This window comes from Trachurus trachurus (assembly GCF_905171665.1).
Source record: "Trachurus trachurus genome assembly, chromosome: 24".
Taxonomy (NCBI): domain Eukaryota; kingdom Metazoa; phylum Chordata; class Actinopteri; order Carangiformes; family Carangidae; genus Trachurus; species Trachurus trachurus.
The window spans coordinates 8,884,795-8,902,976 of record NC_139910.1 but is presented as its reverse complement, the minus strand read 5'-3'; the positions used below and the strand labels follow the sequence as shown (position 1 = coordinate 8,902,976).

The 18,182-nt window shown below is 41.7% G+C and overlaps 1 protein-coding gene across 8 annotated transcripts in view; it reads right to left on the bottom strand.

The window, feature by feature from the left end:
- syne2a (spectrin repeat containing, nuclear envelope 2a) overlaps positions 1–17,881 on the bottom strand; it is a 91,845-nt gene extending 73,964 nt beyond the window's left edge. For 5 of the 8 annotated variants that reach the window (XM_084000557.1, XM_084000561.1, XM_084000559.1 and 2 more), the window contains exons 1-27: positions 17,784–17,881; positions 17,386–17,490; positions 14,750–14,811; positions 13,033–13,128; positions 12,858–12,935; positions 12,674–12,766; positions 11,949–12,145; positions 11,659–11,858; positions 11,353–11,453; positions 10,965–11,054; positions 10,155–10,268; positions 9,914–10,051; positions 9,662–9,826; positions 9,187–9,299; positions 8,890–9,058; positions 8,589–8,685; positions 8,265–8,470; positions 8,022–8,171; positions 7,219–7,356; positions 7,031–7,114; positions 6,648–6,815; positions 4,522–4,680; positions 3,723–4,433; positions 2,719–2,853; positions 2,311–2,466; positions 2,023–2,183; positions 751–1,081 (exon numbers count right to left, since the gene is read on the bottom strand). In XM_084000557.1, the coding sequence (XP_083856683.1) occupies positions 751–1,081; positions 2,023–2,183; positions 2,311–2,466; positions 2,719–2,853; positions 3,723–4,433; positions 4,522–4,680; positions 6,648–6,815; positions 7,031–7,114; positions 7,219–7,356; positions 8,022–8,171; positions 8,265–8,470; positions 8,589–8,685; positions 8,890–9,058; positions 9,187–9,299; positions 9,662–9,826; positions 9,914–10,051; positions 10,155–10,268; positions 10,965–11,054; positions 11,353–11,453; positions 11,659–11,858; positions 11,949–12,145; positions 12,674–12,766; positions 12,858–12,935; positions 13,033–13,128; positions 14,750–14,811; positions 17,386–17,461 (4,188 nt within the window). In that variant the 5' untranslated portion in view covers positions 17,462–17,490; positions 17,784–17,881. The remainder of the gene's footprint in view (positions 1–750; positions 1,082–2,022; positions 2,184–2,310; positions 2,467–2,718; positions 2,854–3,722; positions 4,434–4,521; positions 4,681–6,647; positions 6,816–7,030; positions 7,115–7,218; positions 7,357–8,021; positions 8,172–8,264; positions 8,471–8,588; positions 8,686–8,889; positions 9,059–9,186; positions 9,300–9,661; positions 9,827–9,913; positions 10,052–10,154; positions 10,269–10,964; positions 11,055–11,352; positions 11,454–11,658; positions 11,859–11,948; positions 12,146–12,673; positions 12,767–12,857; positions 12,936–13,032; positions 13,129–14,749; positions 14,812–17,385; positions 17,491–17,783) is intronic. The other 3 variants (XM_084000564.1, XM_084000562.1, XM_084000563.1) reach the window with 3 other exon arrangements.
- Positions 17,882–18,182: the final 301 nt, after the last annotated feature.

Sequence of the window (18,182 nt, the reverse complement as noted above, 5' to 3'; positions counted from 1 at the left end):
AGAAAGGTTAAAACCTGCAAAACGCGTAACTCTAATTTTTCTAATTTTTGCCTTCTTCAGCAGCAGAAGAAGGCCACATGTGGAAAAACATACATTTCCAAGTTTTATTGCATTCAAGTTGTGACTGTGAGGCTTTCTCCTCCTTTCCTAGAAACAAATAATCGCTTTAAGTAAAACCGGGATTTAATCATTTTTGTCTCTTCTTTTGATGAATTGAAGTGTATGATGTTGATGCATTGTATTGATGTTGGTCTTTTCCTATGTGACTTTTTGACTGTGAAGCACTTTGATGCAAATGCTCTTTGCTTTTAAGGTGCTATATAAATAAATTACACTTAAACTTAAACTTAAGTGTGTTATAGTTTGGTGCAAACAGGGAAAAGTGTGCAGTAACTGAGTGTCGAGCACTGAGTGAGAACACTGGAAATGTCAAACTACAAAATAAATAAATAAATAAAAGCAATTAAAAACGTGTGATTAAACGTGTGAAATAAAGGCATTAGGAATTAAATTCATGCATCATCAACCCTAAAAGTCTTCAAAATCACAGTGAATGAGTGTTACAAATGAAAAAATGTACTCTTAAGTTATCACTGTAACCATGTCCACCCTGATCACATACATTTAAGATGCTATTTAAATTAGTTTTACTTCACACTGCGTGATTTTAAAGCTTTTTAAACATTCAAAAATGCAGCTTGGAGCACACTAAGTACTGTAGAATATCTGGAGATGATGATGTGGTGGTACCTGTATCTGAGCTTGTGCTTGCTGGTTGCTCCCTGTGACGTTCAGCAGACGAGCCGTCAGTCGCTGCTCTTGGGCTCGGAGCGCAGACTTTTTAATTTTCCCCGGCACAGATCCTCCCTGCTGCGTCAGCTGCTCCTTCCTCTCTGTCGGGACGTCCCGAGGTCCCGCCGGCAGGACGTCACGGTGAAGTGGCACCGAGCCCGCCGCAGGTGAGAGGTCTTGTTGTGACTTGTCCGCGCTCTGTTTCTGTGGCAGACTGCTGCTCGGTCGCGCGTCGGCCGACACGCCAGTCGAACTCGGCGGGGTGTTTCCCCCAAGCTGCCGTCCCCTGCTGAGTTAAGAAATGTTCCACAGGAGGGGGTCAGGGTCAGGCAGTCGGAACCACAGCAACAGGCTTCTCATTAAGATTAATAGACTTAGAATAGAGGATTACACAGTGACAATTGTTATGAATACACGGTCTGCTTCAATTCAATGATGCACGGATGCTGTACAGTGAATATTGACGTAAGGATAAATCTAAATACTAATGCACCACATTTTGGTTTATTACTCCCTAAATTTAAATTTTTTCAACTCAAATCTGATGTGATTTTTTAAACTTGCATGTGAAGACATTTGTTGTTTTTTTTACTTTGAACCTGCTGTCAGTTTCTGGAATAATACTGTAGGTATGAACTAAGAGGGAACTCATTAAAACTCCGACCAAAAATGTGTCATTCTGACAAAATAAAATACATTTTTACACTTAGGTCAGTGAATTCTTTTAAAAATAGATGAGCTAAATTCTGGTCAAATAAGGACTTTTCATATAATTATAAAGCAAGGTTATGACTTTTGAAGACTTGGATTTATTTGATTTTTTTTAGGTATGTGGGAGATTATTTTTGGATTATTTTGTTACATATATTTAAGTGATATAATGTATGGATTATTGAGGTTTTTAACAGTTTTGTTATTTTGTATAATAATAATAATACATTTTATTTGTAAGTGCTTTTACAAATGCTCAAAGACACTTTACACTTAAAAATCATAAAATAGAGCAAAGTCAGAGTGAAATACAATTAAAAACAGCAATAAAACAGTATAAAACACACAAAATTATATATTGAAAGCTAATTTAAAAAGGTGAGTTTTGAGTATGGTCTTGAATGTTGGGAGGTGTGTGCAGATACAGATGGGTTTGGGGAGTGAGTATGTTGTCATTATCTTGAGTCTGTATCAGATGTATTTTCATTAAATTTCATTAAACAAACTGTTTTGTACTACCTGTCCGCTGGGAGCACGGTGGCGCCGGTCTCTTGTGTTTCATCTGCCTCCTTCAGCTGCTCCGTTGCCAGCCAGGGAGACTGACCTGGTGTCACAGTGTCACACAGCTCTCGCAGCGACTGATCCCGCTCCTCAACAGACACAGCTCCGTCCGTGACCACCTGTGTGGGGTCGTAACGTCAACCTCTGGAATAAAACACTCTAGTCTATACAGTACACCTTCTGGCTATATGGTCAAAATCAGACGAGCTACCACACAGTAATGTTACAGGGTTAGGCAAAAAGTACCTGTTGTTGCCGCAAAGCCTCATGGTTAGTCTGGTCAGTAACTTCGTGGAGAGCGTTAGCATGCGTTTCACTTTGCACAACAGAAAATGGCTGCTTTCCTTCTCTGAGCTTAGACCATAAGACGGGAACGAAGGCAGACATTTCACTGCAGATGTCCTGAAAACAGGTAGAGAGCTGCTTAAAGTGGTTCTGAGGAAATATTAGTCGTCATGATTTAATAGAAGGTAATTTGATAAGATATTAGATTAACCTGAAACCTGAAACACCAGAAAATGTTAAACCAGTGTTAAAACAAATCCCCAAACAAGATCTATTGACCTCCACTTTTGTAGAAAAAATGATATCAAAACAGAAACAGCTTTGTCGGTTCTTTGACTTAATCTTTGCTGAGGCTCATCAGCGTTTTACCTCCCACTGCTTCCTGACTGAGTCAGAGAGGAGCATCAAGTCCTGGAGCTGGGCCCCGGAGCAGAAGGCCCCATAACCCTCCACTGCAGCCAGGAACTCGTCCAGGATGACGGGCTGCAGAATCTTTAAAGCCCGCTGCACAGAGAGACACACACAGAGCTGGACCAGCACGTACACAAACACAACTGGTAGCAACACGAAGCAAAACACCACAGACCTTTGATGCATGTGTGTGATTCTGAAATTAAAGGAATGAACACGCAAATTAAAGGAATGAACACGCGGACGTGACCGGACTTGCCTAAATGACGTTGTTTCGGGTAAACTCTGGACTATATCCCTTCAGGACACTTGGATTGCCGCGGACGAGCAGTGTGGAGGAACATTAGAGGGTTTTTGTGTAGTTTTATGGACCTGTTTGTGTCGGGCACAATGCACGTGCATCGTGCCCGCGAGAGTGCGCCCCAGGCAAATTCAATACAGGACTGTTTAGGCTGTAAAAATGTCCTAAATGATGTTGTTTTGTGTAAACTCTGGACTATATGCCTCCAGGACACTTGGATTGCAGTAAGTGAGTAGTATGGAGGAATATTAAATTATTTTTGCGTAGTTTTATGGACGTTTTTGTGTCGGGCCCTATTGACTCTCATATAAAGTTTTCGTTGGACTACGAACCCCCCTCCCGGGTCTCCAGATGCACTTTGAGGAATAAAAAACTACTCCGGAGTATTCATCAGCATGAGGGTGGGTCAATAATGACTGAATTTCATTTTTTGGTGAACTATTCCTTTAAAAGTAGGATTTGGAGGGTCTGGGTGTCGTTGCATTTAAAGCAGGACTTAAACAAAGCCAAGCTTCTGTTTTAAAAAAGCAACAAAGAACTCACACTTCTCAACATTAAGTGGACAAGTGTATTTTTAGCAGATGATGCTAAAACATAAAGTAACATCATCAACATAAAACTTTTAATAAAAGCTGAGATTTAACTTGAATTGAAACTGTACCTGTTTCTTCTTGGCCTGCGACTCTGAAATCTCTTTGCCTCCAAATAACTTGATGGCTTGTTGGATGCGAACATGCAGCTGCACTCTGGCCTTCTCCAGCCGGCTTCTCGCCATCGACTGGGCTCTTGAGTGAACTTCGCTGCGGACCACGACCGGTGGCTTTTGAGATATTGCATTGACCTGTGGAGGTTTTGGTTGAAATCTTATTTTGGATTTGGATTTGGGAGTTTGTTCCTTTCCCTCTGCTACTGGACTTGTGGCATCTTTAGACAGAGCCAGAACTTTCTGAGGCGGTGGCCCAGTTTGAGTTGAAGATGGTGAAGGTCGATCTCGTTGACTTGGACTTGAAGTTTGCATCATTGGTTTAGATCCAGCTTCTTCTACACTCTGACCAGGAGAGGAGGGAAAATGTGGTACTGGTTCTCTCAAAGGTGGTGGCAGCATTTTGACTTTGACAACAGTTCTTTCATCCTGTGGCTTCCTGTGTTGGTTTTGAGGGAAACCCTGGAGATCTCGGCTCCTTTGTTGAGGCGTATGAGATGGAGTTAGAGGTGAATGTTGGCCTGGGTCCTGTGTTTGCATCTTTACACTCCCAGTCTGGTCTACAAGTTTGGTTTTGGCCACAACAAGTAATCCAGTCTCTGGCTGTATCTGGGTCTGACGGGCCGGTTCATCCATGTACCCAAGGGAAACAAAGAGTCGACGAATCTCCTGAGAAATGGAAAATATACAGATCAAATAAAAATATGAATGATTGTTGGGGAACTGACAAAGGTAACCAATCGTTTGTTGAACTCACCTGGCAGTTGGAGACGGCCTCGGACACCCTGCTCTGCATTGCAGCGGTGCTGAGGTGATGCAGAGGAGACGTCCTCTGCATCCGCACAACAAAGTCCTGCAGATCCCGTCCCTCCGTTAGAACCTGGTTCTCCAGCTGCAACCCTCGAGAAATCAGGCCCTGGAAATAATTATCAGCCTTGTATTGAGTATACTGTATACTGTATTGTTTAAGTTTATCTTCTACAAGTTATCACTGATAAACACAATATGAAAACACCAGGAGCACCTGAGTTCAAACATGGAGACTGAAAGGGACATTTTTTTTCCTAATTCTTATGTATCATTTTGCACGGTTCTCTGTTGTTTATATTTATTTATTTATATGTATTTTTGCATTTCTACTTGTAGGTTTATTAGTTTATTGGGTGTTTATAGCTTAATTTTATATGTAGGCCTGCAATTCTTTAGATAGATCTGTTTCTTATTTTTCATTGTTGCAGTGTTAATTTCGTCAGACGAGACGAGACGAAAAATATTCGTCAACGATGGTTTTTTTCATGACGAAAACGAGACGAAGACGAGACGAAATCAATGCCCTTAAACACTGACTGTGACGAAATTTACACGCATTTTTGTTGACGAAAAAAGACGAGACGAAATCTACTTAATCAAATAAAAACTTAATAAAATGTCTCTTTCTTTTTTCGTCACAGACTTTTAAATTAGCTACAATCCAAAAAGTGCCTTCACTGGATGCATGTCAGGTTTTTTCTCCTCCTGCGCTGCTGCCGTGTGTGTGTGTGTGTGTGCGTGCGTGCGTGCGTGCGTGCCTGAGTGAGGAACACACACACACACTATGTGCTATGTGCGGCGAGTAGGCTACAAACTGGTTATGGGGGGCGGGGGGCGCATGGCCATTGCAGGGGGGCTGCGGGCGCTGTAAACCGGCAGCGGAATCGCTGCGAAGCTTCGAGCAACGGAGATCATGTGCGAGCCGGAGCCCTCCCGTTCACATCATTGCATTTGTCAATCGCCGTGTTTTATTTTGAAAATTAACCGGATTCTCTCGTTGTTTCTTTGTGCGACTTCCTGCCCGGCTTGACAGCATTGCACGGGGCTGCGCCGTGGCGCTGGTGTGAACGACACAATCGTTAACATCAAAGGGCTCCGCGGCTACTCGCGGCGCTTCTGCGGCCGGTGTGTCCCTGGCGTATAGACGCGTCTCCGCGCTGGTCGGTCGCTTCTGCGCTGTGTGTGTGTGTGTGTGTGTGTGTGTGTGTGTGTGTGTGTGTGTGTGTGTGTGTGTGTGTGTGTGTGTGTGCATCTCTGTTTAGATAGCCTACATAAACGCACACACAAGCTGGAAAGTTGGCTCATCTGACAGCTGCCTGTCAATATTGGTTTGAGTAGATTAGTTGTGATTAACATTACTGTCAATCTGCTTTCAAAGACTAAAAAAAGACTATTGACTAAAACTAGACTAAAATACTTTGGATTTTCTTTGACTAAAACTAGACTAAAATGCCAAGACTGTTCGTCGACTAAATGTGACTAAACAAAAAATAATACAAGCTGACTAAATATGACTAAAACTTATAAGGGCATTTGACACAAGACTAAGACTAAAACTAAATTGAAAAATAGCTGACAAAATTAACACTGCATTGTTGCTATGAATGACATGTGAATGCTGCTGTAAGAACCATCATTTCCTGTGAGGGATTATTAAAGTATCTATCTATCTATCTATCTATCTATCTATCTATCTATCTATCTATCTATCTATCTATCTATCTATCTATCTATCTATCTATGTTCTTGTATCTCTTTTTATAAAATGAAAATTGAATAATGACCATGCTCAAAACTCACCTTTTTAAATTAGCTTTTTTATATATCATTTTGTGTGTTTTATACTGTTTTATTGCTGTTTTTAATTATATTTCACTCTGACTTTGCTCTGTTTTATGATTTTTACTGTGATTGTCTTTGAGGATTTTCTAAAAGCACTTACAAATAAAATGTATTATTTAAAGCTAATGTTAAAAAAAAGAACAGTCAAGTGATGGCTATTTGTGAATTGTAATGCTCTACATCTAGTGGATGTGTTTAAATGGAAGGAGCGTGACGTTGTGGCGTGCTGACTTTGGCTGCTGACTCCAGCGCGGGGCCTCGTCTGTGCTCATTGTCCTTCAGGCGCTGGTCACAGTCCAGGGCGTCTGTGCTCCAGTGGTCCAGCTCGGCCAGGCGGCCCTCCAGTCTGGACGCAGCCCGCTGCAGCTCCCCACAGGCTCGCTCCGCTTCAACCAGCGTCTGCCACAAATACACAAGGAGACCCTCAGCCTTACAGTAACAACAGGCACATGCAGGATAATAATAATAATAGTATTACATAATCTCAGCGTTTCTTTCCAGTCTTTACAGAAAGTTATTTGCGTGCTGGTTTGATAAAACTTGACTTCACACTGGGTTAAGCCTGGATTTGGTCCGTTAGCCTGCAGCATCACACACTTGTTACAGGAGAGTACCTGCAGGAGAGTTTGCTGGCGGGTTTGTATGGCTAGAGATGAACTGAGAGAGGACTCCACTTCTGCCATCTTTTTACACAGTGACTGACAAATGAAAACAAAAGTAAACACAGTAAGCGGGAAAAGGATAGAGAATAGATCAGGCATGGAAAGATTTAGTAAAACGTCACATGTGTGAGTTCTCCAACCTGTAGTTTCTGTCTGTTGGCCTTCAGCGGGACAGAGGACACGTCTAGTGGTTGTCTCAGCAGCAGGTTGGCCTCCTGGGACAGTGAATCCACCAGCTGCAGAGCCACTGGGCCGGCGATGGCCTCCGATGACACCTCCTAAGAAAAGACACACGTCATTTTGGGATGATGCCGTCTCGACTTTAAAGTCTTTATTTTAATTCATTTCTGTTCCGTCCTTTGGATCCTGTGGTTGGGAGGATATCTGGGGATGTGGCACTGCTTTTGTCTATCTTTATGTATATATCTATAGTCTTTTTTTGTTATTTTGTTTGGTCGTGTTATTTTCAGATCCTTGGTATAAGGGTATATTTCTATTTCTATTTATTCAATCATTCATTCATTCATTTTTCTTTTTTCTTTCAAATACTTCACCATGCATCTAATTTAGGATCTAAAGCACTTAAAGGCATGTTTAGGTTTTGTACTCCTGTTTGTTTACATATGGACATGGAAGTAGTTATGTTTAAGAGTTGATTTATCATTTCTATTATTGTTAACAATATCTCTATGGTTCAATTATTGTTGTCATCTTCTTTTCTTTTTGCTTTTTTATCATATACTGTATATATTTATGTGTTTTTATTTTATTTTTGTTGTTTTGCTCAGTTTTATTTAACAAAAAATGAAAAAAAAAAAAAAAAAAAAAAAGACATTTCATATCTGGCAGCCTGTGCATGTCCTTTTATCCTGTATGTATTCAAGTGTTTTGTCACAACAATTTCTGTGAAAAAAGAAGAATGAGAATGAATTAGTACACTTACAAACTTTGTCTTCCCATATTTGGCCCACTGTATGTTGACCTTGCTGAGTTGTTCGGCCAGAGTTCGGCTGGTTGAAGGTTCAGTCACTTCGGTGAGAAAGTTCCCCACCTCGTTTAACTTGGCCTGACACTCTGCCCACTCACTCAGCTCCTGCAGTAACCAAAATAAAGCATGTTATTATAGCATATAGCATATTAATTAACACTGTTCTTCATAATGAGAGTCTTACAGATTATTTATTACCTGTGACCCTGCAGCAGGAGACTCTGTTTGTGCCTCTTTGATCTGTGTCAGCCATATTTGTAGCGACGTGAGACACTTGTTGAAAAGCTCCCACGCTGACAGAACCCTCTGCATCGTCTCCCTCGCAGCCGGCACAGCTTGTGCCACCGACTCGGCTTCGCGTTCTGCTTCTTTCACCTGTCGATTCACCAGCTGGGAGTCCTCACCTGGGGAGCGAAGAGGAGCGACACAAAGTCAAGTGCAACCTTTTAACTTTATGGCGTGGAAAGATTAAACTCGGACTTTGTTATTCGTTCTTATCTCTGACAAACAGTCAGCTCGTACTTAGCGCTGCTTTGCTGGTGTAAGCGTTGGCCTTCTGCTTCATGTTTTGGAGAGAGTCCATCAGAATCAGCAGCACGCCTTGGCGCTCCACTGCGTCCTGCATAACAAAACAAAACAGAACAGCAAAAGTGGCAGGGTTAATAAATTCTGATCAGAGCTTATTAAAACTAAGAGTGTAATGTATTTTCCTGAACCCCCCCCCAAAAAAATCCATGTTTTCCTTTTGCCAATTTACTCTATGTTATTCACTGTGACTTCAGCAAACACCACTACATGTCAGGGGTGGATCTTCTTCACTCACGTGCCAGTCCTGCAGCAGCAGCTCTACATCCTCCTTTGACCTGTACGGAGGTTTCCAAGTCTGGATCTTTGCATTGATGCGGTTCAGGAGATCCAGCACGGTGAGACGATGCTCCTGGTACTCCAACTTGATCCCGTGATATTTGGCTGTGACTCTGATGTGAGTTACACTGTTGTTTTCAAATGGAAAAAGAAACAACGAAGTATTAACACGTTGTCCAGTGAGGATATTTATACAAAAGATGCAGTTGTGGATTCTGTTATTATCAGAGATTTTCAGATTTCTAAAGATTCGTACCGTCTTTTTATGTCATCGAACTTTTCCAGAGGCACCACCACGTTCCCTGACTCATCCACATTCTCGTAGTTGTCCAGGATTTGAACGTGGTGGCTCATCTCTATAATTAAAGTCTAAAAAAAATCAGAAAAGAAGATTATAAACACATAAACTATATAATGACATGTGTCTTCGGTGTTTATCTTCAGTAATTATTGTGTTTCTATTCATAAAATAAAGTAATTACATTTTATGGACTCACAAAGTGCTTCATATAGCTAAAATAGGAAATACAATTAAAAAAACCCATAATACAGTATAATCAAAAGACAACAGAATTATAGCTAATACATAGAATAAACTACAGTAAATAAATTGGTAAAATAATAAAAAAAAAAAACAGTGAAATACAGAGACAGAACAATAGGATATTACGCACATCTAAACAGATATATGTGTGAATGAATTGTCCTGCAGCTTGAAAATACAAACTAACCTTCAGTGTGTCTTGTTGGGCTCTTGCTGCTTTAGCCGTGTCTGCATGATCTCTCACCCTCCCTCCCTCCTCCGTCAGCGCCGTCTCTGCTCGCTGCAGCCACGCCACCACCGAGTCCAGAGGAGGAGGGAGACTCAGGTCCAGGTCTGCGTTGCATCTCTGCAGCTAGAAAAACACAGATTCAGGTCATTGTTGTGTGTCGTCTGATCCTGTGTAAAGAGAATCAGGAAGAGACATTTTCCATTCCCTCACCTCCGCCTCCATTCGATCCCACGCCGCCCTGAGAGCCTGCTGCTGTTGACTCAGCTCAGGGCGGCGTCCGATCGCAGAGAGGAGTGTCAGAACAGGTCTTCTCTGCTCTGTGAAGGAGCCAGTCAGACTCTGGAACACCTGGGGAACCAAACACAGCTCTTGTTATCACTTAATCACCATGAAAACACAACACACCGGTGATTGTTTTTTCTCCCCCATGTGATGATGTGCTTGGACTTACTCGATATTTTTCTGCGTAGCTGGAATTCTCTGTCGCTGTCCGTGCGTCTGACAGCTCGTCAAACGCCTGCTGCAGCCAGCAAGTCGCCTCTTGTGCTCGCTCGCTCGGAGAGACCTGCAAAATCAAAAGCGAAAGTGTAAAAAGCTTTGATGCAATATTAGTGATAACCAAGGTGAGTTAGTTTCATAATTCCTTTATTCCGACTACAGATATTCATTCCTATCAAACGAGGCTTAGTATTAACAGCTCATTACCGTCCTGGACTGAATTAAACTTATCACTGAGGTCCATCTCCTCCCATTGCATTTTAAAAAAGAATCTGAAAGGATTTTTACTCTCCACAGGAACCTAATTATCTTTCCCTACTCGCTCTCTAACTATATTTTCTCTGTCATTGCTCTGCTTTTGTCACATATTTTTTTTGCTGTTAGTTGCTTCAAGCACCTTAACTCCTGCTGCTTTTGATTCTTGTCTTTTTCTTTTGTTTAGCTCATGTATGTTGTCTGCTTGTCTTTTGTTTTGTATTATTAACAGGGGTGGAACTTTGTACAAGTTCGTTAGGACTTCGTTCCAGCATAATCGTTGGACTGATACATTAAATGTATGTGATTCTCAACAGCTCTGTGTTCAAGCAGTGGTTCAAACACCTGGAAAGGTTCTCTGCACCCACTGCTGTGCATCTTATAAATATCAGTCACAGTCCACTGCATTGTTTGGCAAGAACAGAAATTGGCTCAATCATGGCAAACTACTGCAAAACATTAACTTGAGGAGTATGTCTGTCCATGCTTGCTTGTTGTGTGTGGCTACCTGGCGTAACGGCGAGACAGCAATAGCTGGAGTGAAGAGAGCAGGTAAACTGACAGGTGAAAAGCAGGAGGGCTGATCCAGAGGAAACAGCTACACCAGCACCAGCACCAGCACCAGAGGAGAGCAGAGCAGGAGAAACCCAAGGAAACAGGGAAGTGGTTAACACCCGACAGTTTCATGTGAGGTAATGTGAGTTCAAAGGGAATACAAAGAGTTAAAAAGTAAAACATCCAACCCAGACAGAAACAGTCGACCTGCAGTTTAATTCATACTGTAGTCTTGTATTAAACATTACACGAAGCACCCAATAAATGACTCTCTGTTTTACTCAGTGGGTGTGATGTGAACATGTGACACTGTTGTGACAGATGTGGGTGTGATAACAAACCTCCAGATGGTCGTCGGGCGCTGGCATGTCGTTGGAGTACTGTAGGAACTGGGCAACATACGTCATAATGGATTTCTCTTCTGGGTCTCTGACGTCAACATCTGAGGTGAAACAAAAAGTTTTTCAAAGTAAATGTTGAATGAGCTGTCATGCATCTACAAGAATTTACACTCTTAAAAGGTAATAGCGAATATCAATTTCAATATCTTTAAGTAAATGTTGATTTAAAGCATACGTGATATCAATAGTCTGTTTGAAATTAAACAAATGTCCCTGTAAAACAGCCTACAGTCTGATCAGCCTCACCCTGCGGCTCCAGCAGCCTTGGGATGTGCAGCTCCCTCTCAGCCAGGTGAAAAGCTTCCTCCAGGTTCTCCTGGTTTCTTCTGGACTGAACCAGAGAGAGATCAACCAGCTGTGGTCTGAGGGAGCACAGGATGACCAGGAAGGCCTCTCCACTCCTCCAGCTCGACTTGAAGTCCTTCACACTGATGGAGCTGCCAACCCTGGAGACAGAAACACAGACAAGATGAAATAAGGAAATCAAAGAGAATAAAAGAGACTTTTTTTTTTTGGTTTTTTTTTGGGAAACTTACCTTTGGCATTGGTCCCTGACCCACATGAGCAGAGCCCTCTTGGCGGATACTTTGAAGCGTCTGTGGAGCGGAGACGTCCGTCCTGCAGGGACTGGACTCCCTGGGACAGGACTCCCAGAGCAGGAGTCCAGACTGGCCAGAGAGTCGAGGGAGGAATGACGAGAGCTGAAGGAGAGAGTGCTGGCCAGCTCCTCGATCTGAAACGGTACATCACTCATCAATATATCTTTATTTAAAGGGATAGTTCAACATTTTGGCAAATTGGCCCATTGCCATAATCCCCATAGTTTTAGGAGTAGGTTCGTTACCTTTAATTGTCGGTGCAAGCTATTTTTAGAACGGCAGAGCAGAGCCGCAAGCTGCTCAGAGCTACGCTACGGAGGCTAATGGGATTTCTTGGTTTCCCTCATCAAACTCATCAAATACACAATCCAACAACTCCAAAACACTCTCGTGGACAAGTTGCGACCTGCACTTTCACCACGCTATGTTGGGGGCAGTTTTTCGACAAGCAGTCTCTGAGTGTTTTGGAGTTGTTGGATTGTGTGTTTGATGAGTTTGATGAACAATTAAAGGTAACAAACCTACTCCTAAAACTATAGGGATTATGGCAATGGGCCAATTTGCCAAAATGTTGAACTATCCCTTTAAGATTTCTTCTAAGAATCAATGATGCTGATGCTTCTGTTTCATTGGTAGAGTTCCCTTTTACAATCTGCACTCACGTGACAGCGGAGGATGATGGTCCACACGAGGCCGAGGATGATCGAGGGTCGTCCATCTATGATATCTGACACGTTTATATTCACCAACTTGATCTACACCAACCAAACACAACAAATAATACTAAAATAAAACAAACTACAGCTTTAGATGACAGTTTCCTTTTTTAAAAAAATGAAAATGTACTTTTTTCTTCCTTAGGAGACTGAGCGCCGTCTCGATGTTGGCTCTGTGCTGGAAAACCCCATGGCCTCTTTGTCTTTTCTGTGGAGACAAATTACAGTTGTGTGTTTTTATAATGGCTTTTTCCCAAACTCAGTACTTAACTCTCTGATATGAGAAGCATATGGGATCAACTCACCATGGACTCACCACTCATCACCTCCAACAGGTCGAGCAGCTGTAACCCATCTTTGAGGTCAGAGAACAGGTCTGACACAGAGGAGGGAGGGCATCTCTGTAACAATAACAAAATATTCATATATATCCAGCTGCACAATCCATTAAAAATAAAGGAGCATTTATTGCAGCTCTTTCTATCATGAACCACAGCAGATGATCATGGCAAATGCAAGGTAACTGTTCTCGTTAGTTTTCATTAAACCTCAATGAAGGAAGTTCTGTAACAGAGTTTAAATCAGAGCTATTATATTTTATTTGTTTGTGCTTGTTTTATTTTTTCCTCCATGAGATCATCCACCCCAATATGTTGTCGAATGTGCACCATCCATTCACTCTTAATCAATCATACCGCAATCATTTGGCACACAAATATCAAACAACGACAAAGGGTTATGTGAATGATCCTGGGTCACAGTGTTGTGTTAGGATGGAAATTTGCAGCATCATTTTTAGACAAAACAGGAAGTTGTTCTGGGCGTCCAGGGGTCACATGGTAAAAAGGCTGATGGGAAAGTTTCTGAAAAGTTTACTCTTTAGTAAACCAAAGTAAAAACATAACTACAAGTGTAATGTAGGAGTTTTCAGTCAACTTGAACTTGTCTTATGCTTTTATTACAATTAGAAAAATACTGTTTACACATTTGTTGGACAGTGACAAATGTCTTAACAGCACTTCCCTGCAAACTCTCTGTTGAACTAAAACCCAAATTGAGATTCAGGGACAAGTCCCAACAGTGAAGACAGGCCTGTTATGTAGACATAAAGATAGTGTCGACTCGTCTGTTAGGAAAAGTCAGATTGGTGTAACAGATGGAAAGTTATGAACGGGTGATTTTGGCGTTGGAGTGCATTCATATGGACATGAGGTTATGACGGGGCGGCCGGGTTCAGATTTCGTGCTGCTCTGCTGCGCTGAAGAACTATTTATACTCCTAGACGAATGTCACAAGCAGCTCAAGGTCTCTCTCCGTAGAGATCCGGGGCGAGCCGCTTCGCTTCGCTTCACCTCACCTCGCCGTCTGACCAGTGAGTCAGCACGTTGCACGCTGCAGCTCGCTCCGGATCATTTACAGCCAAACCACAGTGTGACGTTACGCCACTTTTCAGCCCTCTCCGGGGTTTAAGAGATGTTCTTTGGTTGCCAAGTGTTACAACACCCAGCGCTAAAACTGTCAAACCGCTTTACAAGGAGCACTTTCTATCTGCTTTAATGACATTGCAGACATTAAAGATAGATTGAAATACAGTACAGACTATACTTAAAGAAACATAAATTGAAGCCATGATTACAGAGGACAGCCTCCTCATTAGGTGTGAGCTCAGAATGAAAATATCACATACCTGCACACACCTGGAAACTTTTCTCTCATCTGTCACCTCCTGCATTATCTCTCCTGCACATCTCTACACTACAAAGGCCACGCAAATGTACTCCAGTATACAAATACCATTTTAACCTGGTTGAAGCCTGGTTGAAGCACCAGGCTTTGATTTGTTTTAAACATCAGCTTATGCTACAGCTAAACACATAAAAAAAATGCTGACAGTCATAAAAAAAAATCAGTTATATGTGCAAAGCATTAACACTGCTCCAGGATCTGTTAGATCTTTACCAATATATACGTACATTTATTCAAAGGAAAAAGCATCATTAACGAACATGCTGTCTCACTCACCTTAGAGAGCTGAGCATTTATCCAGTTGGTAAAAGTTCTTTTCTGAATCTGTTCGTGCTCCACTGTTTGGAAAAGAGAGAAAAAAAACAACAGGATGAGGTGCTATCATATAAGATGTTTGACGTTTTTGCAGCAATTAAAAGAAAAACATGAATATGAATTTGAATGAACTGATCACGACTGGTGAATTTTGGATATGTTGTAAATGAGTTAAGGAAGTGCATCCTGGGATGTCTCAGTCCTTTCATCTCTTCTGCTGTTGGTTTATTTACGTTTGCTGTCATATTTTTCCAAAGTTAAAGATTATAAAACATATTTAACCACAGTGATATCGGGTACAGACTTGGAGAAATGTGTTTGTCTCTCCCTGGAAGACAACTACAACCAGTCCTGTAGAATTGTTAATCCAGATTTCCATTTGTTGATTATTTTTCAGCTCAAATAACTCGACTTCCCCTGAGTGCAACACGATGCTGCAATGCTGCAAGTTCATAATAACTCAGAAATGTTTAAAGCAGCCACAGAAACAGATTTCAGATGCGGCCAGGGTCCAAAGCTACTCACCAGTGTCAGAGAACTGAAGGATATTTCCACTACTCGCCATTCTCGCAACCAATGGTCAACAGACCCATGTGCAACAACTTAAGCTAAAGAAACCAGACTGTCCTCTTAAACTACTCAAACCTCTTCCTCGTGTCCCTGCAGTGAAAGGTTTCCTCTTTAAGCTGAAGTAAGGCTGCGAGCCGGCAACGGGATGGCTTCCAAGACACAGACAGACATAGATACTGAGGCTCACACTCACTCTCACTCTCACACACACATACACACAGAAAATACACACAGAGACACACTCTGAGCCATAATGGACTCCCTGACAGACATATGCACACACACACAGAGGGGACTTTGGACATACATGGCTCTTGTGAGGAACTAGACCTGATCTTAAGCCTCTGTTGACGAAACACACACCTTTTACTATATATGACAATGTAAAGACTTTCCTGGAGGCTTCTTAAAGTAATATGGGGATGACAGAAAGCTTTAAGATGCAGCTAATGATCAAATGGGAGCACATGGATATCTGTATAATGTCATCAGAAATATCATGATTGTTCTGTAAAGCAAACTCATACGTCCACATCTCCTGCAGGACAAAGGTTTCTGTGAGTAGAGACAAGACGGACTGAGTCTGTCGTGAACATGGGAACTTGTGTTGTTTTGTCTGAAAAGTAACTTTCAGGTTCACAGGTTCACTATAACAGATTGTGACTCACTGGCTGTTGTTTGTGTAAGAGCCTGCCAGGACGGGAAACTCCTTCGTTTTTTAATCACCCAACTCCACCCAGTTTACCTGAGTCTCTCAGGCTGGTCAGCTGTCAGGTTAAACCGACTTGTGGTTTTTAAAGACGTTTACTCATGAACAAACATCACAAGAAGATGATCTAATGTTGTGAGAGTACATTAATATGTTTGGGGGAAAAAATAATATTGATCTTCAGTTAGCTTATGTCAGATGTTCCCTGATGCAGCACAGCAATGTTTGATGTTTATCTATTAAACATTTTTAGAACATACAGATTTACTCTATTTTGTATTCATTTGTGCGTCAAAGATTAAAATTTTCATGAAATGAGCTGTAAACTTTCATGAACCAAAGCTGAAATATTTGTGGTGATAAAACTGAAAGGTCAAATCGACGCCGTGACTCATAGGTTACTTTCAATCAAAGCCATCCTTACATATCTACACTGCATTAGTTTTTATGTTGTGATTATGTGACGCAAGCTTATTATTGGATGATCAAAGTCCAGAGGACAATATATGCAATTACACTTGTAATTACTGTAAAGAGCAGTTAACTTGATGACCTGATAAATGAAGGAGTCTGACGCATATTAGATGGAGTGGATATTTCAACGACTAAATCTCTGAATGAAAAAACGTACTTTATGATACTGATAGTAAAATGAATGAATGAGACTATATGAAATCAAAAGGAAGAATTTAAATGGAGCATGATACTATAGGAAGATGGATATTATGAGAAATGTATAAAGACTGGCTGTGCATTATAATTTCATGAAAGACACATGAAATGAAAATTATTATTATTAAATTATTATCTATCATGTTTTATGTGTATTCTTCTAAATTGTGCAAAAACAAAGAACCAAAATAATAAAAGAAGCAGCAACAATCTTCTTTAATAAACAAACTGGATCTTATCACCAGAACATTCTGAGGCATGTGTGTGTCAGAAATGAGGAACAAAAACCGCCAACAAACAAACTGCAGTAAGATTTTATGACTTTCATATCATATGAGAGTCATTTCTGTGCACTTGATTCCTGCTAACTTTCTAAAATCTAGACAGTTATTTAACTGCGTCAGTTTCTCTCTCATTTCTTTAAGCCTCTTATCCAAGTCCTGCGTTCATCCACAGTTAAGAGTGATGCAAAGTAAAGTAGAATCACCACAAGATCATATTTTCTCTTGTATTCTCCCAACACGCTTCCTAAATATAAATCAGTATTTGATGAGTAGTTGCTCTCAGATAGTTGGCCTCTGCTGTGATTCTCCACTCCGACAGCTCACATGTCACAACATCTATGAAAACACAGAAATAGACTGACCTTGGAGGAGCATGTGCACGTTGTCGATGTCCAATGGAATGCCTCCATCGTCTTCCTCTGCGCCACCTGAAGCCATGCCGTCTCCAACGGCGGCTCCAAATCCACCTTCAGGAAGGTTCAGGACACATGGATTAGTACATCATCTCCTCAGGACAAATCAACAATGAAAGAGAGAGGGAATTCTGCAGAGTAAGGTTTTTCCTGTTGCTCCCGCTGTCTGATTACTCACATTAAAAAAGCGCCAATCCACACCCTTTCATTATTGCGCGCACACACACACAGAGGCAAGTGCATACATGCAAACACTGAGACAAAAAGGACAGAGGAATGATCATGCTGTATGGAAAGTGCCTGCAGCCGGATATCTACGTATATCGCCTATATTCAAATCAGCATACCTGTAGCTGGGCTGCAGTCACCACTGACTGCTACTGGAGTTCATATTGCAGTGAAGGACCGGGCAGAGTGTGAACAAGTGAACGGCTATAAGCTCCTCACAGCTGTGTCCTCTCCTCTCACACAACTGGCACAACTCTTGTGTTGATCCGGCTGTGACTGTCCCTATGTAAGCGACTTCAAATAGGACTTGGCCTTTAGGTCCCATAAAATGAAACAAGGTGCCTCTTGCCTATCAGCGCTGGAGGACAAAAAAACAGCGGAAAGTCCCTCCCACTTTCACTAACGGCCTGCCAAATCACTCCCGCAGGCTGTCACATAATAAACGTGCACTGGTACCCTTTACCTAGAGAGTAATCACATCCTGACAAGTCCCAGAGTCGAGCGCTTTGGTGGCAAGG